Here is a 21,460-nt window from a genome sequence, read left to right as displayed (position 1 = left end):
TGACTTGATCTCCAAGAAAAGTTTCTGGCTAACCCCAGCGCACTGCAATGGCTCCTGCTGGTTTCTTCAGCGGCCATGTCCAGAGTCTGCTCACATCTCTTGTTCTTCTGCACTTCTTCTCTTCCTTGAGACTGGGAGCTTAGAAGGGGCAGGGTCTCATTCCTCATTAAAGTCAGCGGGGCACTGACCCAATGACCACCCCTCAAAGTGTCCTCCTCAGTGTCCCTCATGGTAAACGTGTCCACCCCTGACCCAGCTTCCCGGGCCACAGCAGGCTGGGGTCCTTCAAGTCTGTCCGACTTCCCAAATAGCTCTGTCTGTCAGGGAAGCCATGCACACTGTTCAGTCATTCACAGATCCATTTAAATAGGGGAGCGCCTACTGTGTGTGGGTAAACCTTAGAAAACACCAACTTCACCTCCGCCTTGAGTGGCGCTGGGGAGAGTCTGCTGTGACGCGTCCTCTCAGAAGGCCGCCCTCGTGTTCACTTCCTGCTCCCTGCTGTCTTCCTACCCCAGAGCCCAAGCACTTCAAAAATAACTTTCTCGACTCTGCTAACAACTTTTATCATGACAATTTCTAACTGGCACTAAAAGCAGAGAGGATAAGAAAAGCTGAGAATAAGAAAACAGATCAAAAGCAAAGGAGTTGGAAAGAAAAGCCAAAAAAAAAAAAAAAAATCACTATTTCAAATTAAAAAAAAAAAAATACTGCCCACTTACATCATTCTATCTGCATAAAACCACCTCGTTCTACAAATCCCTCCTAATAGGGTCCTAGCTTTCCTTCAGAGCTCTGCCTCCCATGAACCTTCCCCAGGGAAACTTCCCTGATAAACTCTCCCAAATCTTGAGGACACTCAAGATCCAATTCTAGGCCCTAGAATTCTCCATTATGGCTCACTCTTGCTTATGTACCTAATGTGTGGTGTATGAAGCCTATGGGCTCTGTTCTAACCCTTAAAATGCCACCTGCTCAAAACCCACAGGATATGTTTTCCTTTTTCCACATTCCCTATGGCACACTTTCCTTGGCCGGTGCTCTCCCAACATGATTGCTTGGCCAATGCTCTGCTTGGATGGAAGGGCTGCTGCTTTCTCACAATATCCTCAGTGACCTCTCATCACTGTTCACACCACCATTCATTCATTCACTCACTCACTCACTCACTCACTCCTCCATCCAACCAAACACCACTGTGCAGTCCATTCAACCAAACGCCATTGTGCCGTCGACTGTCCTGCATCTCATGGGCAAATCCATTTAAGCATCAGGCCAGCTTGGTATTAACATGTAACAGGCACAGGACAGCAGAGGTGATTTCAGAAGGGATTATGGCAAAGTGGGTGATGGATAGGAAGGGACAGACTATCACATTCTGGAAGAGAGGTACTCATCTACCTGGCACTCTAATGTTGGCAAAATGGCGGGACCGACCACAGTCCTCTTGAGGTCCATGACTTATGAATTAGTCCACACCAAGGTTTTATAGAAGTAGATACAATTTTACACCAAAATGGACTGAGGCATTAAATTTTAAAAACCAAATCACAGGACTCAAAGGAAGCAGAGGCGAGCGTGTATATGGTTATGGTTTGGGAGGAGTTTTCTTTGAATAATGCCAAACAAAGAAACCATGGAGGGCAACAGTGATTGACTGGATCACATTGAAACAAACACACTTCTGTGTGCAGAAGACAGCCTGAAGTTAAAATACTTCTGACATGCATGACTAAGGGTTAATAACCTTATTATATTCGAGTCCTGAACAATGAAAAAGGCAAACACCTCAACAGGAAGGGGGACAGAGAACAACAAAGGCACTTCACAGGAGAAGTATAAATGGGTAATAAGGAAATTAAAAGCATGTCACCAATGATCAAAGAGATGCAAATGAACGATACCACTCGGGGAATATCAGATTGGCAAAGACTAAAGAGAATGGTAATGCCAAGGCAGGCAAGGACAAGGGGAAGAAACAAACACTCGTAACTCGCTGGTGGGTGTGTAAACTGGAACAACCTTTCCAAAGGGCAACGAGGCACGCGGCATTTAAAGCCACTGACCTAGAAATCTGGCTTCTAAGTATTTATCTGCAGACTGTTAGCACATTATTTTTAATCTTAAAGGATTGCAAAGACTAAGTGTCCAATACGAGAAGGGACAAATACTTACATCTTTGCAATACTACCCCTTAAACGTAATTACAGAAATCGGTATTTATTATGATAGAGAGATCAGGTGCTATTAATTAAAGGATTTCAGAACAATGTACAGAGTGAATTGTAAGTTTCATCTATCTTTACCTTTCTATGTAAAGTATATACAGGAAAAAAAAAACAGCTCAAAGGATATAGTGATTATCACTGAGGGATGATATTATGGCTTACTTCTTTTTTACTTTATATTTTCTGATTTTTCTACAATACCCAGAGACAATGGGTGTTGCCAAAACAACAGAAAACCCCACATATTCAAACAAGTTTAAACTACTGACAATTTTTTTCTCAAAAATGTTTAATTTTTTGTTGATTTCTGATTTTCAGAAGACAAGCAGTATGTAAAAGAACTATGAAAAGCAAAAGGGACTATACAAATCCAAGAGGGCGATCAATTATCCAGCATATTTTTTTTTGAGTACCTACTATGTATAAATCCTTGTAGAAAGTACCAGAAAATAAAACAAAAATTGGAATGCCTCTCTATTCTCAGAAAAGATTTAATATGTCATAAAAGATAGAATGACATTTAATCCAAGACTGGGATTATGGGGATCCATGCAAAGTGCACAGAGAATGGAAAGGGACTAATTAATTCCTATCGGGGGATGAGATAAATCTGGAATTGACTTCTTCGAGAAGGTGAGAGTAAAGATAATTCTGAAGGATAAATGGATTTCCATAACCACAGACAGGATAAGCAGAGGCAAAGGGGCAGCATAACCAAAGACTGCAGGGACAAGAATAGGTATGTGTGTGACATGCTCTAGAAAGGGAAAGTGTGTCGAGACGGTGGGGACAGAAGAACCTGTGGAAATTTGGAGTGACGATGAGGCTGGACTCTCACGACGGAGCCAGAATAGGGAAGGCTTTCAGTGTCATAGCCAGGGTGTCACCTGTATATTGTAGGTTACCAGGAGCCAAGTTTAGTTTTGAAGAAGGGTTAGAAATCTGATCCTTAGCTCGCCTGAATGATCAATGCACCCAAATGTTCCAAGAAGAAATGAGATTATTCAGCCATAATAAAGGAATGTAGCACAGATACAAGCTATGACTTAAATAAATCCTGAAAACATTATACTAAATGAAAGAAGCCAGTCACAAGAAAGTCCACATACCTCTATGATTCCATTCATGAAAGTCCTTAACAGGGGACTCACAGAGACAGAAAACAGATTAGTAGTTGCCTAGGGCCGGGCTGGAGAGGGGGATGCTCTAGTCTTGGCTAAAAGGCACAGATGGGGTTTCCTTCCGAGATGATGAAGATGTTCTCAAATTGCGGTGATGGTTGCACATATTGTGAATATACTAAAACCCACTGAGTTGTACACTTGAAATGAGTTGTGTGGCACATGAATTATATTTTAAGAAAGTTTAAAAAAGAAAAAGAAGAAGAGGAGGAGACCAGCCAGGTGGCTACTGCAACAGACCAAGCAAGACATGGCAGGTTATGAATTCAGACAGTGGCAGTAAGCCAGAAGGGAAAGGGCAGAGGACAAATCAGAGACACTGCAAAGACAGAACGCACCATGTGGACAATGACAAGAGCAAGGGGAAAACAAAACAAAACAAAAGCTCCAAAGCTTCCAACTTGAATGACTAGGACAGGAGGATGGGAAGAGAAGGCTGTTGGCAGACTATCACAGATGTGCTTTCTGCGCCATGAGTTCAAGGAGCTGAGCCCCTTCAGGCAGTGAGGAAACTGAGAGGGGGGCAGACCTGGAGCAAACAGTCCTTCTCCCAGCACCAGTGTGAAGACGTCTTTTGAGACCGGGGGCAATTACTCATTCTGTTTAGTGCAAACAGCTGGCATCAAGGTAGTCCTGATGCCTAGAATTATACTTTGGAGAATTTAGCCAGAGAAAGAAGGGAAGGCTGCTGCAAACAAGAAAAACCAGGGCACCTGAGTGGCTCAGTCCGTGAAGCGACTGACTGACTCTTGGTTTCAGCTCAGGCTGTGATCTCAGGGTCATGAGACTGAGCCCTGCACCTGGCTCCACGCTCAGCACGGAGTCCCCTTGAGAGTCTTTCTCTCCCTCTCTCGTGGCCCCTCCCCCACTCTAAAATAAATAAATAAATCTTAAAAAGCAAAACAAAACAAAAGAAACAAACAAAAACCCACAAGAAAACCAGTTCTATATCTGTATCTACAACAGCCTCAGCCTTTGAGAGAGCGGAGTCCTGCTCTAGGTCCAGACTCCGTAAAAGGAGCGCCATCACCGCACCTGCTAAAGGTCACAGTTCCTGCAAAGACCACTCAACGGTAGAATGGCAGCGGCTGGCACCTCTTACCAGTGCACCTCCCAAGAGTACATACAGATTGACTCTGTTTACATCATAGAATGCAAGAACGTGAAGGAGAAACACTTGGTTCATGAAACCAGAGGGTTAAAAAAAAAGTCATTCAAACAAGCCAGAGTCAACAGAGGCTAAATACATAAATGTATTTTTTAAAAAGGTACACTTTAAACCAAAAAGATGGGCTAAAAAAACAAACAAACAATAATTATGTGCAGAGCCCAGCAGGGCAGATCACCTTAAAAAAGCCCAAAGGTCAAGAGTTCCCCAAATTTGCATCCTGAGGTCTGTCAAGTTGAGCCTCTGGAAAACAAAGGGATTTTGCATGTCATGTCCTAATGCCACCGGATACCAACTACGGCCACCCAGTAAGGCATAGAAAGTTGAGGTCGTTGCAGGGAAGCTATTATGAAACAGCAAGGCTCCCAGTCTCGGGAGAATGGGTCCAAAAAAAGCTCTTAACTGGAAGATAAATCTATTTGCACTACAGCAGAAGAGGTATGCGAGTCCCTCTGTGGAATTTTCCTGTAACAGGCGGTGCTGGTGAGACCCTACCAAGAACGGTGTCCAGGTCTGGCTTCCCCACTCCTGGGGCCAACCCCCACCTCCACCCCAAGGCCAGGACCGGTTCCTATCACCAGGGGAGTGTGTGCTCCAGAAGGAGACAGAAAGAATCCAGTGGGAACTTGAGAATACAGAAGGGTCCGACACTCCAGAGATCTCCAGCCTGAAGTTCATGGGGGTTTTGAAAGAGAAAAGTATCTGCTGCTCTAATCTCAGCTGTCATTTCAGAGATGAAGACACTGGTGTCTTGCCGAAGGTCACACACTGGGTTGGAGATAGAACATGTTCCAGGCTCCAGCTAAGTGACCGAGTGACCATACCCATGGGGACACAGAAGACAGGAGAGTTCCAGCAATGAGACTAAAACCTATCTGGGAGGCTATTAAGCTGAAAGGAGTAAAACTGAGTGACTGTGGCCTAAGACTATCCTTCCTGGCTACTCTAAGGAAGATAAGGATCAGAGTTTTCTTTATCTATCCAGGGCATGAGTAACAACTGCGGATTTTCAGTATGTGGAGAGCAAGGCTATGACCACCCTCTCCTTCAACGTCAAACACAAGACAATGAAAACGTCAATAGCGGCGTAATATCTATAAGGTGATTACAAACGCGCCGGGCCTCCTCCTCAGTACCTTCCCAGGATTTGTCTCCATTAATCCTCCCAATCCCTACAAGAGCCCTCCAAGGCAGGTATGATTAGCCCCATTTTATAGATGAGAAAATCAAGGCTTGGCAGAATAGGTAACTCACCTAGCATCCCGCAACTAGAAAGGAGCAGAACCACCTGCACCTGTCCCTTAGGGTCCCCCACATAGCTAAAGGGAGGGAGCCCCCTCCCCGGTGATGGAGCAGCCATTCGTGTCAGCATTAGAACAAGGAGATGCGACCTGAGAGGCACGACCTGCCCACTCCGTGGCGAAGGGGCATGGGGCCCGGACTCCGGAGCCCCATCATTGCTCAGTTCACTCAGTTCCCAAGATCTGCATTTTCTGGGACCTGATGTCCCAGCCGTTGAATGTTTTCATAAATCTTACAAAACAAACAGACAAACTGAAGGGCTTTCAAATATTTCGGTATGGTTAAAATGCTTAATTGGATGGTAAACAATGTTCCACTCTCCTTTATTTATTTCTTCATTCTCCTTTAAGCTGTACAGATATATTATATGCTTTCTTTTCGAGGTAGGGTCCATTTCACAATTTTATTTTTTACCAGGTTTTTTTTGTCTCTTAGTTTGTTTTTTAAATAAGCCCTGACCCAGCCCCAAAGTGAAGCCACCCAATCAGCGATGACCAGGGACAGGGCTCAGCACAGGCGAGAGTCCACAGCAGAACTAGTCTCCCACACAGCACCTGACCCAGAGAGCACCACTCCCCAGAAGACTGCCCCACCTCCACGCCAAACCCTTTCTGAGTGGCTAGGTTTCCAGCTCCGAACTCCCACCAAATAAACACCCCTTTCCTCACGCAGTCAAGGACTCCGGTAGTGTAGAGGTTAAGGGCACAGGCTTTAGAGGCAGACATTTCAATTTCACCCCAGTTCTGCCATTAACCATGAGGTCTTGAACCTGTTACCTAAACCTCTTTGAGACTCAGTTTCCTTATCTGTAAGATGGGGTAAATACCACCTTTCCCATTTCATGAGATAAGGAAGGCAGGCTGGCTGGCTCACAGAAACACGGTTATAATTTGTAATCCTATTCTTGTGTGCTCCCAAAAGCCAGGCACTTGTGCTCCAGTTCGCCCCCCTCCCCACCCAAACATCTTGCCCACCAAGCTGGGAAACACATCTCCCTCTCTGGACATTCTGAGCCCAAGGGCTTCACACAGCTGGTCCAGCAACCGCACTCACCCTGCCTTACCCGTGAGGCTATCCGTATGTGAAACCTGTCTTACACCCCGTGAACTCTGCACACCCCTCTGTTCGGACCAGAACACGCAGCTCTCTCTCCTCCCATCAGTGCCTCGCTCCGGTTTCTGTGGTCTAGCTCTTGCTTCTTCTCTGCCTCAGAGACCCCTCTAAACTCTCTTGAAATCTCAGTGGCTTCCATCCTCAAGGACCTAGCCACGTCCCACCTCCTCCGTTCAAGCCCTTTTCCATTTATGATGCTCTCGTCCTCTGTTCTTGTCTACCTTTGTAGTTACAATTTGTATTCATTAAATGCCTCCATAAATTACCTGACTTTTTTCCCCTCCATAAATTATCTGACTTTTCATGGGTATTTGTCTTCTCTCTTCTCATGGGCAAAGACCTGTCTTCCAATTGCTTTACACCTGCAGTGGTTAAGAATGTGAACTCTGGGCGTGCCTCGGTGGCTCAGTGGGTTAAAGCCTCTGCCTTCAGCTCAGGTCATGATCTCAGGGTCCTGGAATAGAGCCCCTCGTTGGGCTCTCTACTCAGCAGGGAGCCTGCTTCCCTTCCTCTCCCTCTGCCTGCCTCTCTGCCTGCTTGTGATCTCTCTGTCTGTCAAAATAAAATAAATAAAACCTTTAAAAAAAAAAAAAGAGTGTGAACTCTGGAGTCAGACCGCCAGCTTGGACACTTTGGGGCTGTGTGACCTGAGGCTGATTACTTAACCTCTCTGTGCTTCAGTTTACTACTTGGTAAAATCCACACCATAATAATATATAGCTCAGAAGACTGCTAGGAGTTAATCCATAGAAAACATTTAAGATATATGTGATATAGTCAACTGTCATGTTAAGTTTTAGCTACTACTATTGATGTCCTTATCATCAGGATCACTATTATAGTGCTTAGAAGGAGACAAAGCATGGAGCAAAAACATCAATTTGTTGCATTCAAGAGGCATCTTTGGGGTGCCTGGGTGGCTCAGTGGGTTAAGCCGCTGCCTTCGGCTCAGGTCATGATCTCAGGGTCCTGGGATCGAGTCCCACATCGGGCTCTCTGCTCAGCAGGGAGCTTGCTTCCTCCTCTCTCTCTCTGCCTGCCTCTCTTCCTACCTGTGATCTCTCTCTGTCAAATAAATAAATAAAATCTTTAAAAAAAAAAAAAAAGGCATCTTTATCTAAGTAAACTTCGTCTAGGGCTAGATAATAAATAATAAATAATAAATATTTTATCTTTGGGGGCCACAGGTCTGTGTCACAACTGCTCAGCTCTGACCCTGGATCATGAAAGCAGCCACAGACAATGCCATCCACAAATGAGTGTGACTGTGGACCAATGAAACTTTACTTACGGACACTGACACCTTAATTTTGTACAATGTTCACATGTCATGAAATATGACCCTTCTTTTCTCACAACCACTTAAAATGTAAAAACCAAAAACCACAAAACATACATAGCTGTACTAAAGCAGGCAGGGAGCTGAACTTGGGTCCCACCCCCCCACCCCGCCCCAACCCTGGCTGTTGCTTGCTGACCGCTGGCCTAAGGTTGCACAACGTCTTCCGTGACAGTTCAAATCCATACCTTTATTCCACAGGCAGTAAGAAAATCGCCATCGGGTTTTAAGAAGGCGAGAGCGCCCAGAGCCCCGCTTCCAGAAAAGCAGCTGTAGTCCCCATGACTGGTGCTGAACGAGACTCCTGGTTCTCCTCTCCTCTGCCCTTCAGAAGCCTCCTGGTTCCCAGACTCCCTGTGGTCAGGCAGGGCCACATGATAGTGCTGAAGGGCAATGACAGCGTGCCTGCTTCCAAGGAGAAGCCCTGAGGGGCCAGGCTCTCCTGACCTCTATGATGACTATGGAGGAGGGTCCAGGAGATTCTTATAACCTGGATCACGGAACCACTTGCCATGCCCCGTGCCTCACAGAGGATCCCTGGAAGTCTTGCGGGGGGGGGGGGGGGGCGGGGGGCAGGGCCATGCTCAAGAGCTAACTTACTGTGAGTTAAGCAACTGAGTCTGCGCGGGGGGGGGGGGGGGGGGGGGGGGGGGGGCAGCTGCTATCATAGTATAACCAAACCTATCCAGTTTAATTCAACATCTTTATGCAAACATAAACCAAAGAAGGACGTTAAAGGTAAGTAAACATAAAAACACCTAGCAAAATCTAGTTAACTTATCCTTTCATCTTAACTCATTTAGGAAACATATGTCCAGACTTCTAGACAAGGGATTAGAAGCATTCCTCTCCATGTTTTCTCATGAGAAACCCTAAATCATCTCTTTCAGCAATAAAATTCAATGGCAGTAAGTCTCATAATGGCCAGGAGGAAGGGTTTCTAGCCAGAACAGAGACCCTCAGGCACAGGGGTACCCCTCATGCGTGGGGGACCCATTCAAAGACCCCCAGGGGCCACCCACAACCACAGGTACTACCAAACCCTATACATATACACACTATCCCTTCTCTTGTACATACACACCTATGATAAAGTTTAATTAATAAATCAGGCACAGTAAGAGTTTCACAACGATAATAAGAGAACACTCACACTGCCATAAAAGCTACGTGACTGTGGTCTCTCTCTCAGTCACAATAGCTCATTTCACTGTACTCGTCCTTCTTTTTTTCTTTTTTTTTTTTAAGATTTATTTATTTATTTGATAGAGAAAGAGAGGGAGAGAGAGAGAAAGAGATCACAAGTAAGCAGAGGGCAGGGGTAAGGGGAAGCAGGCTTCCTGCAGAGCAGAGAGCCCAAGGCGGAGCTCAATCCCAGGACCCTGAGACGACCTGAGTCGAAGGCAGAGGCTTAACCCACTGAGCCACCCAGGCGCCCCTGTACTCACCCTTCTTGTGGTGAGGTGAGATGATAAAATGTCTACGTGGCGAGATGAAATGAAGTGAACGCTGGAGGCAGGATGGCATAGCGCTGGGCTACTACTGACTCTCTGAGGATCCAGCAGGAGGGGCACCTGCCTCTGCACCACAGTTGGCCATAGGTAGCTGAAACCTCAGAAGGCAAACCCACAGAGAAGCAGGCGGGAGTAGGGGACAGGGATAGGGAGGGACGGGGGCAGGGCGGTGGACTGCCATACCCATCATCTGATTTATTCTGACACAGTCTCTGCCAACCACCTCACATTCTAATACAGTAAATTTATTTCATCTTAAAATAATAATGATGGTGACCAGAACCACAAAAAACCATGGTGACAGCTGCTTATCTCAAGCCAGGGACAGCTCCCAAAGTACAGACCTGGGTAGGAGGTAGGACTTCTTTTTTTTTTTTTTTTTTTTTTTTTTTTAAATCTTTAAAGTCAAAAGATCCAGTCACTGCCCAGAGCCATCCTGATCACTCATGGGATTTCAATGCTTAGGTGACCAGCACTCAGAGCCCTGGATTTAACAGACCATGGGAAAACTCCCAGTTCCCATCCCACCGAATCATAAAGTTAATCTTGCACTGTTAGCCAGAGAGGGTGTCTGCTGGGGGATGTCTGTGAATGAGTATTTAATATTTTCTTTTTTAAAAATATTTTATTTATTTATTTGACAGAGAGAGAGAGAGAGAGATCACAAGTAGGCAGAGAGGCAGGCAGAGAGATAGAGGGAAGAAGGCTTCCTGCTGAGCAGAGAGCCCGATGTGGGGCTCCATCTCAGGACCCTGGGATCATGACCTGAGCCAAAGGCAGAGTCTTAACCCACTGAGTGCCCTGAGTATTTAATATTTTCAAGTGAAGGTTCAGTGTTTCCTGCTGGCTAAAGAAGCATACCAAGCCCCCACATCACAAGCCACCGCTCTCTGCGGGCAACAGCTTTTCTCTAAACCATTCATGGAAAGAAAGCAGAGAGCCCAACTCATCTGCCCAGTGCTGTCATTTATTCCCACTTTCAAAATAGCTACCCCTCAAAGCAAACAGAAGTCCCCTACCAAGGCCACCAGCAGGTAAGGAGGTGGTGACAAGGTTCAGATTCCCAAGGTGGCCTCCAGAATCTGGAGCTACTGAGAGACCCCAACCCTCATTGCAGCTCACCTCCTGGTAAACGTCTGAGTCACTGGGAAGCCTGGCTCTCAAGGAGGCCATGCCTTCCTCCATCTCTAGAGAAAATTTCTCATGAAAGAACCTCCCAACATAAATGATCTGACCAGATCTTGACGCTCCAGAGGGAGAAATTCCGAACTTTTTCCTTATGTCTAATTTAAATTCTCGCTTGGAACCTCACCCATTTCTTCTTTCATGAAAGTGTTTCACGCATTAACAGATCTGAAGGGGGGGAAGAAAAACACAGGAGACAATGGACTTCCGGTAGGTGATGAAACATGGCCGACCATGAGTCTCCAGGAGCCATGGAGGAATGCAAAAATGAATTTCTGTCCCAGCTACTGGTGAGGACATAAGCGAGCAGGTTCCTTTACACAGCACTCATAGTCTTAAATAAACAGTGTGAAAGTAGCACGAATCCTCACTCACCCACTCAAACACAAAGAGAAGCTCAAAATTCCTCTCCTCTGGGGACCACAGCCTGGCCACAGAAATGCCTCCCCCTTCTATGTGTCAAGAACCCAGGCCTCTTTACTCTGTTTTCCCGGAACCGGATTCCAGCAGCACACTGATTTTCCTGAGGGTCTGCCCGAGCCTCCAGCACCCACCAACCCCAACAGATGTGAAGCCCAGGAGCACAAGGATGGAGAATACAGACAGATGTCTCTACAGTCTGCCTAGTCCTGTGGGGGCCAAAATAATCTGTCCATGGCGCAGCCCCACAAAACGGGAGATCTTGGCGTTTGAGGTTCTGAAGCCCTAGGAATTCGGGATATCTTTGCATCGCACACCCGCCCCAAAATAAATAAATAAATGATAACCATGGAGAAGCTAAGGAGGACTGAATTGTTCTTTGACTTTTTTTTTTTTAAAGATTTTATTTATTTGTCGGAGAGAGCGAGAGTGAGAGAGAGCAGCACAAGCAGGGGGAGTATCCGGCAGGGGGACAAGTGGGCTCCCCACCGAGCCGAGAGCCCGATGCAGGATTTGGTCCCAGGACTGAGCCAAAGGCAGACACTTAGCTTAACTGACGGAGCCACCCAGGCATCCCTGAATTGTTCTTTTAAAACATCTTATGGCCTCCAAATTGCATATGTTCCAGAGTCACGATGACTCTTTGGCAGTCCTCTGTTTCCATGGACCACCTCCTCTCTCTCTCTCTCTCTCTCTCTCTCTGTCCTCTGCCCTTACCTTGTGCACCAAATTCCCAGGAGACAGAACCACAGGATCATCTTTTGAGAAGGGAGGCTGAACAGTGGGAAGATTTCCCCCTCACCGTCCCACCACTTGTCAATCACAGACACGTACCTTGATCCACATCACCCAAAAGCATCCCCTGTGATAACCCCCAACACCCTGAGGGGGGTGTTAGCGCTATACAAAGGATGGGCTCTACTTACCTAACGCTGGCCAGCCTTCATGCCCCCACTCAAGTTCCAATGATTCCAGAAAGTATCTTTGCTACCCCAGATGCAACGAATTCCAGCCTCCTCTGAATTTCTAGAGAGCGTGCTGCTAATTACATGAATCTGTCCCTTAGCATTTACTGACTGCCTTGGGGGGAGGGGGATGGGAGTGTGTGTGTGTGTGTGTGTCTGTGTGTGTGTGTGTGTGTAAAGGGGTTGGGTCTCATTCTCTCAGTGAAGCTACCAATCCCCTGGAAGTCAGAGGCAGTACCCTTTACATTTTTTTAACCCCACGATGCCTAAGCACAGGACTGAAAATAACCACATGTGCAGGTCGAAAGGATGGAGTAAGAGCAGACGTGCAGACCTTGCCCCTGTCCTCTGGGAAGGCAGGTCCAACGTAGACACCCCTGTTGTCGCAAACTGAAGTAGGAGTCAAGTAAGAAGAGCGCAGCCTACTGCCTTCTTCACTAACTGGCTGCAGGAATTTAGCCCAAACCCTTTAGCACTCTGTACCTCAGTTTCCCCAGCTCTCAAATACAGACACCAGCTGCTTCGTGGGCCTGTAGTAAAGACTGACTAAGATGCTGCCCTTCCTTACAGTTTTAAAAGTCTAACTAACAAAATAAATACAAGGCAAAGAGACCGCAAGGCATGGGGGCGGCGAGGGGAGAAAAGTCAGTCTATGATGTCGTTACCTGCTGAGAAAAGTGCACCACAGAAGAGCAACAAGAACAGGGGAATCCCAAGGGAAAATGACCCACAAATCCAATGCCTGACTGTACACCGGCCCCTTGTCTCAGACGGCTCGCCCTGTAAAATGACGACCTAAAGCACAACGCTGCAAGCTCTGCGGGACTTAACACCTATGAAGTGCCTCGTGTGGTCCTTGACGTGTAGTGAGCACTCAGTGAATGTCAGCTGCCGTTTACTGTGATTATCAGCGTTATCAGCATTTATATCTTGTGTGTGTGTGTGTGTATGTGTGTGTGGAGCCTAAGGTAGGGCTTGAACTCATGACCATGAGATCAAGACCTGTGCCGAGATCAAGAGTCAGGCACCTAACCAACTGAGCCACCCAGGCACCCCATCATTATCATCATTTTTTACACCACTAACACATAGCTGGTGTTCCAGAAATGTTTCTAGAAATGACGCAAACACTAGGAAGGTAGTTAATTCCATCCTCTTCCATATGCAGATAACGTCACCAAGAACAAGGTAGCCAAGCTGTTTGGTCACCTTGTTCCTACCAGGTCTCCCTGTGGACAGAGGAGAGGTCCCGGGCTTCCACCAAAGGGAGCCGCACGCAAGCCCAAACACTCACACACACACGCGAGCCTGGCCGCTGGGCCCACACGGACCGGTATATTTACACCTAAGGAAATAGTGACTCACAGGGCCTAACACTGTCCAGGCATCAATGGCCAAACCTCCCCATCCTTGTAGTATTTTATTTGGCTGGAAGGGACAAGGTTATCCCAGTTCCAGTTCCCAGCATCACCCTGGTCTGCTGAATTGTATCAAGGGTTACTCAAGGCAGATTTTTAAAGACACTGATCTCTGTATGTCCCTGAGGGACCAACCCAGGCTGAGCAGAGAAGCATTCTGTACTAAAGTGATGTCTCCTCAGCAGAGACAGCTAAGCATTCCTCAGTCCCAACTCGACCATGCGGACAGCAGGGGCAGGGAAGGACGTGGAGTGATTTCCAATCATGAACCCGGTGTCCCCACTCACCCAGCAGGACGTGGGCCTTTCCCGGAGGCCTCACCCAAGTTACAGGCCCAGCCTGGCTCTGCTGAGGAATAAAGAGGCGCCTCTAAATGCTGCCGACTGGGCCTGGAATTCTCAGTGACTACAGATTCTGCCGATCCCTTCCAACCAACCCTGAAGGAATAAGGAACCTGGCCCCAAGAAAGCGGTAAGGCCACTGCAGTACCTCTCCCTCATTTCCTCCGCCTTGGAGGGGGGTTTCCAGTACAAGAGTTAAACATAAGAGGGAGTGACAGCAGATCCTGAAGAGAAGAAGGTACAGGCTTGGGGGGCGGGGGTCCCTGATGGTGACCATTCCTCAGGACCTCAGTTTTTAAGAGTTAAGCTCACAAGAATGAGCTCCTCCCTTAACCCTCTTGCCTAAAGGAGGAGGACTGGACTAGACTAATTCTGTCAGACCTTAACCTAGGGTCAGCAGGGGTTTCTGGAAAGCCTGATGTAACCCAGAGCCGGGTTAGGACCCCATGTACTAAAACTGCCCGATTCCTACCCTGACTCTAAAAATCAACCTCCCAACCCAGAGAGGATCACCTCCCACGGTCCCACCGCAGACGGACTGCGGGTGGACGGCTCCCAGAGGCAAGGAAGGCAGGGCGCATCCCTGCAGGGAACTCTCCCAAACTCTCCTCCTCCGGGCCTCCACTGTCCTCAAGGAGAGAAAGCGCCTGCCCACCACCTCCCTCCGCCCCCCCACCCCCAGGCCGGAGAGCCTTCCTCCTCTGAGCTGCACGTGTCACCCTGCAGGGAGTACCATGACAAAGTTTTCCAGGCAAAAGGTCCAATTTCTCAAGCAGATAAAAAGCCGATTCACCCACCCACCCGATTCAAAGGAGAAAAGGGAGAGGTGAGGGTTTTATTTTTAAAATGGAAGGTAAAAATACTCTGACTACGTCTGTGGCCACCAGACAGCAACCTCACACACGTCAGGCACGAAGAGGCTTTAATATGCCAACATCAGGCCCCGGAAGAGGCACCGACAGAGCCCCAAGGTGTGTGTGTGTGTGTGTGTGTGTGTGCGCACGCGCGCGCACCCTGTGGTGGGCAGGCAGTGGTGGGCACGGGGGTGGGGGCCACCCCCTCTCCTTGGGAGGCCAGGCATGCCAGAGGTGGGAACCTGGCCCTCATGACAGTCTCCTCAGAGACAAGCCTCCAGGCAATCAGAGCCTGCCTCCCAGAAAGAGGGTACCTTAAGGAGCAGGGTGAGCACGGCCCCTGGTGATGTCTGTTGGGCTGGGAGGGGTACCACCGCACCCACCTCCAGCCCAAGATGACCCCCGCCCCCGGCCCTCATGCAAGGGTCCCTTCTCTACCAAGTTCCCTCTGTACAAGGTCCCTCAAAGTTGGAGACTCTCTGCAGCTGTACTTTCTCTCCACGGCCCCCACCCCCTAACTTCCACCAGACCCCTCCCCCAAGAAGATGCTGGCAGAAAACACTGCAGCAGTGCAGAAGCAAGGGTAAGCCGGAGAGGGTGACCCAACTTTGCAGAGTGTGCGCCCCCCACCGACCTCGGACCCCCTCGAGGGCCATCCATGTGAAGGAGACCTCCTAAGGATGCAGAGGTGCTGGTGGGGGTGGGGTGGACATGGACAAGGACCTGGTTGAAGAATGATGACGACGACGAAGAGGAAGGTGCCGTATCCCTCCTCTACTTACCAGGAGAGCTTGAATCCTTTCATTAGTACAGGCACGAGAATCCACTGACCGTGTCCTTAGCATCCCCGTGACAGCTCCGGAGGTCCCAGGACATATTTGAAAAGATGACGAAGTCCCCAAAGAACAGAATCCCATGTAATGTGACTTGAACAGAGAGAGAAAGAAGACAGGGAAAGAGGGAGAGCAAGCGCCGGCCAGAAGGACCCCTGCGCGCTGGGCTCGGAGGCCAAGGGCAGCTTCTGCAAATCCAGCCCCGGGCTGGAGCCGCCCGCCCGAGCTGTGGCTGCCGCTGCCAGCTCCTGATGGGGACGGGCCACGCTGGCCAGGCTGCAAAACAAGCCCGGAGGGGCTGTCAACAGGCAGGCCGGCTGGCCACCCACCCACCCTCGCCTCCTGCCGGCTCAGGGCAGCCTCGGGGCAAGGACCCGAGGAGAGCCCGGCAGGAGAGCGAGAAGCAAGCAGAACCTGCACCTCTCTTCCCCCAGGCGGCAGCTCCCGCAGCTCCATATAATCTCCTCATCAATGCAGTACCCAAGCAAAGCACTGCCAGCCACTTCCGCCCATTTAAAGACACAGCACATGTTTTGTCCCGGGATGGGACAGAAAGTCAGGGAGAGGGTGGGTGAGTGAGAGAGCAACGTGACTCCCGTGACTCCCGGGAAGGAAGAGGAGAGGGGCAGGAACAGCGGAAGGCGGGCACTTCCCCAGCATCCATCCAAGGGTTAAAATGCCACAGCCAGTGGGGGGCGGGTGGGGAGGAGAGCTGACCCCAGGCCCTCAGCTAACCTCGGGAACCCAAAGCCCTGCAGACCTGAAGCCTGGGGAGAGGGTTAGTGCCTGGGTGTCCACAGGCGAGCTGCTCAAGGCCACCTTAAGTGGAATCCTTTCACTCTCTGCCCAGCAAGGGCAAGGCGGGGCAAGCTCCAGGGTGAGATCCTGAGAGCCCTGAGCCGCTCAGAGCACACAGAACACACAGTTCCTTCCCCTGCTGGGTAAAGTGCTTCGCCACCACTTCTGGAGTGCGTGGTGAGGCAGCAGCTTAGGGTGACCCCGCAGCACCCCTGTCACCTGGGGCCCCAGCATCCTTTTAAGGTGGCTGCAAGGCCCAGTGTTGAATCTAGGCAATGTTTTATCACCAATACAGGGCTCTAAGAAGACTCAGAACCGGCAGAACATCAAAGGGAGGAGGCACGGAGACTGTCAACCCCAACGAGAACATACAATTCACTCTTAAAATCCTCCAGGCTGGGCCCACTGTGTTCCAGCCCCAGCAACCTCCCTGGCTGTGTGGTTTTTTTTTTCTTTTTGTCGTCCCCTAGATTACAGACTATCTGGGTCAGTAATGCGGATGGGTGAGAACAAACAAAGAGGAGATTAATTATGAAATAGCAACCTTCAACTGAACCATATTAAGCCTTTACCCCGAAACCGGCCTCAAAGCAGTCATCTGCAGACATCCGTACGTGCTGTACGTACACCATCTACACCCAGCCCTCCAAGGTGACGGTCAAGAAAAACTGGAATGAAAGAGCCCCAACGGGGATACTCACTGTACCTGCAATTACGCGTTTATTACCCGCCTTCCTTTTTTTAGACGGCACACTCCATGGAGGCAGGCACTGTGCATCGCGCTCAGGTCCACTGACTTAGGAGGGACTGTATGCAGTAGGCACTATTCGCAAGTGGTTAACTGAAGTGGCCTTATTCAAACCGAACTAAAATACTGCAGTCTCCCTCCAGTGTCCAGATGGTCCAGCAGAAGCACTCTTTATGGGGTCCAGAGCTTTTAGAGATGTCCTCCCAAAGCAGTTTGGGGCTATGGACTTTCCCTCCTCCATCCACAGCCCCTAGGCTAGACAACACCGAAATGCTTTCGAGACTTCTGAACACATCTTTAGTTATATACCGGCACCAAAAGACATTGTGGGGAAGCTGAAGTTCTCCTTTACAACCCAGATAATTCATTCAAAGGGCCTCCCGAGACCAGTGACACCAGCTCCTGGACAAATGTCACTTAGAGTACTCTAGGTAGATGAGACTGTTTTCATACTGCCCCACGGACTGCTCTGATCACAGACAGCACATAAAACCTGCATCAAAGTTTCCAATATTCCATGAGAAGCAAATCACTATTTTAAATTCTTTGGTTTTAACTCTTTACCTATTTTTTTTTTAACTCCTTGCAACTATTAATAAGAATGCATTGGAAGCATATTGTGTCAGACGTCATGCTAAGCCTTTAGTTGCATTACCTCATTTAACTCTCATATCCATATTACGAAGCGGTGACGATCATCATTTTTCAGGCAGTGCCGTTGAAAGCAAGTATAGCACCTAAGATCTGCCTAACGCTAAACGGCCCACAAGTTGCAAGCTTGAAACTTGAACTCAGTCATGTTCAACCTCAAAACCCAGTCTCTTAATCATGATCTACGCTTATTAAAAAAAAAAAAAAATCTATCAGACAAGTTAATGGATAAGGGCTCACATGCTCCCAAGGCAAAAAGAACCCAGGCAACAGGTGACAAAGGATGCTGAGTCAAGTTAGCTCCTTCTTTCCACTACTAGTGTTGATGAGTTAGCTTGCTTACGTATCAGTGTATGAATGTGATGTGAGTAACGAGACAAGGATAGCCTTGTGGGTTGGGAGGCCATCGCCTGCCTCAAATTCTCCTTGGCTGTTTCAGAGCTTTTCAGAGACCTCTAGAGCCTGGCTCCATTGTCATGGTCCATAAGAAAATCTTAAAAAATGATAGAAATAGGGTTTTAAAGAGCCATGGGATTGCTATCTTTCCTTGAAATAAAGAATAAAACCAAGCAAGATGAAAGACATTCTTCACTCAATGTATTTCCCTCCCTGATCTTCTCACAGAGGGCAGACCGTTCTGTATGGTTTGGAAAGGTTCCTGACCAGCAAGCTGTCAGCACTGACATAATTCTAGATTACTCGGGGGGGTGAATGCGTGGATTAAGGGTCAGGAAGGTGATTTCGATTCTCCTGCTTCTGCCTGACTCTGCAATCTGGCTGCTCCTTGATGTCTGTATTTCAGGAAGGGCAGGAATTTATTCTTAAGATTTTATTTATTCATTTATTTGAGAGAGAGAGAGAGAAAGAGAGAGCGAGCTCGTGGGGGGGGAGCAGTAGAAGAAGAGGGACAAGTAGACTCTGCACTGGGCACAGAGCCTGACACAGGGCTCGACCTCACCATCCCAAGATCACGACCTGAGCTGAAACCAAAAGTCAGATGCTCAATTGACTGAGCCACCCAGGCGCTCCATGGAAGGGAAAGAATTTTTTTAAGAAAAAACGAAAGTCCCAAGACTTCTATTTCTGGCAATATAGCAGACTAGATATGCTGATGGACCTTCCTGCTAAAAACAACTAAAAATGCTGGATAAAATAAAACATCTAGAAAGGAAGAAAAAAAAAAAGGAAATTCTTTTAAAATGCTTGATGAGCTATCAAAACAGTAAGACATACTTAGAGGCCACAAATTTAGTGAGGGCAGAAACCCAGAAAATTAAAGAAAGCCTTATGGGTATGTTTTCTAGAGAAGGCACTTGTAGAACCTTCGAAACGGGGACTTGGGGTTTTCCGGACCTCACAGAACATGGCGGACAGAGACAACACCAGAGGCCCACGAATGTGAGAAAGGAAAGGAGATCACCTCATCAAATAGGTCCTGCCGGCTTACCCTCACCCTAAGAATAAGCATAAAAGAAACTCCCACATGCTGCTGAGGAACTAAAGGACAGCCCTGTCTTTGACCTTGGCAGAGACTGAAGGAGGAAAAACCATCTCCCCTCATAAGTCATAATTACCAACTGATACTCAACACAGACGGCGGCCTGAGGGTTTCCTCACACACACATACAAAAACAACGTCCAGAATGGAGAAGGCTGAGGAAACTCAACCACAGTAAACCTGTGAACACCTGATCATCAAAACTGATCATAAAGAGGGAGAAAAAAGGGGCACGTGGGTGGCTCAGTGGGTTAAACCTCTGCCTTCGGCTCAGGTCATGATCTCAGGATCCTGGGATCGAGCCCCCCATGGGGCTCTCTGCTCAGCCCCACCTCTGCCTGCCTTTCTGCCTACTTGTGATCTCTCTCTCTCTCTCTCTGTCAAATAAATGAATAAAATCTAAAAATTCAAAAAATTAAGAGGGAGAAAAGACAAGGCTTTTCTGGGAGAAGCTTTTTGCAGCAAATATAATTGAAAAAGGAACTGTTCACAGAATTTATTTAAAAAAAAAAACCACACTCTACAAATCAATAAGAAAAAGAAAAACAATTAGAAAAATAGACAAGGGATTTGAATAAGCACTTTCAGAAGAGGAAATGATCAATAAATATATAAAAAGGTGCTCCACCTCATTAGTGCTCAGGAAAACGCAAGTCTAAAATGCCAATGAGATGTCCTTTCATACCCATCTGACTGGCTCAAGTTAAAAAGTCTGGTCATAAAAATGACGGAAAGGAGCTTGAAGACGTGTATCATGGTTCAACTACTGCAGCTAACCATCTGGTATTACGTGGGCAAGTTGAAGGAATGCATCCCCTAACAGCTAGCGGTTCCATTCCAGCCACCGTAGAAGCTACCAGTAAGCGAGGTGCGGGGGAAACGTCAGACGGCACGCTATGTGGCAACACGGTCTGCAGAAACAAACTCCCACGCCGGGAGATGGAGGTCTACCAACAGGAGAAAGGACAAATAACTGGGATTTTCTTACAGTGCCCATTGCATATAACTTCCAGAAAATTTATAAATCACCGTCCCGAGCAACCGAGTGAATGAATCTCAGAAACGATGCTGAAGAGAGGAGGCCAATCAGGGAAGAATGCAGAGTGTGATCCCATGCACGTGCAGCTAGAGAACAAAGAGGGAACAAGACAGCTCAAATTCATATACGGATAAGGTGCTCGGCCTCATCAGCACTCAGAGTATGCATGCATTCTGGATCTGTACAGCTAGACAGCCTGTGTCCATTAAAATAAAAAAAAAAAAAATCAAGCACAGGACAACGTCAACATTCACCTTTAAAGGGTGGAGCAGACAGCGGAATCAGCAGGACAGGCAAGATGTATACTGTGCTTATTGCTTTTTCTTTTTGTATGCTTTATACATACTTAATGCTTTTTTTTTTTTTAAGATTTTATTTCTTTGAGAGAAAGAGACGCAAGAGCATGCGCACAAGCTGGGAGGAGGGACAGAGGGAGAAGGAGAAGCAGAGTCCCTGCTGAGCGGGGAGCCTGAGGCAAGGCTCGATCCCAGGACCCTGGAACCATGACCTGAGCCGAAGGCAGACACTTTAACCCACTGAGCCACCCAGGAGCCCTCACATTTAATGCTTTATAAATAATCTTTATAATTATTCACTACTGAGCAAAAACAATTTAAAAACAAAGTAACTAGAAAATACCTGACACCAGTCTTCTCCTTTAGGTCTTTGTGAACAGAATGGACAAGGACGGTGGTGGGGAGGGGCTGAGAGGGACAGTTTGTGTTATCTGCATTTTCAAAGACCTAAGTTCAAAAACTGGACCTTCCCAGGCTCATGGATATTCCTAAGCTTGTTGTGTTTATAGGTCTGGTTAACTTAAGGTTGAGGTGTATCCTCCTAACCTCTCACTATAATACAATGGTTT

General features: G+C 47.7%; 1 protein-coding gene across 14 annotated transcripts in view; it reads right to left on the bottom strand.

Annotated features, from left to right (window-relative positions):
* Positions 1–21,460, bottom strand: part of GRAMD1B (GRAM domain containing 1B) — a 243,565-nt gene that overhangs the window by 80,496 nt on the left and 141,609 nt on the right. Inside the window, exon 1 of one of the 14 annotated variants that reach the window (XM_032357894.1) lies at positions 15,811–16,666. The exons of the other annotated variants lie outside the window; for them this stretch is intronic. Coding sequence (XP_032213785.1) covers positions 15,811–15,833 — 23 coding nt within the window. The 5' untranslated portion in view covers positions 15,834–16,666. Of the gene's footprint in view, positions 1–15,810; positions 16,667–21,460 lie in introns of those variants that run through there. 14 annotated transcript variants of the gene reach the window in all.

This window comes from Mustela erminea, chromosome 9 (assembly GCF_009829155.1).
Source record: "Mustela erminea isolate mMusErm1 chromosome 9, mMusErm1.Pri, whole genome shotgun sequence".
Taxonomy (NCBI): Eukaryota; Metazoa; Chordata; class Mammalia; order Carnivora; family Mustelidae; genus Mustela; species Mustela erminea.
This window is presented reverse-complemented; position numbering and strand designations above follow the sequence as displayed.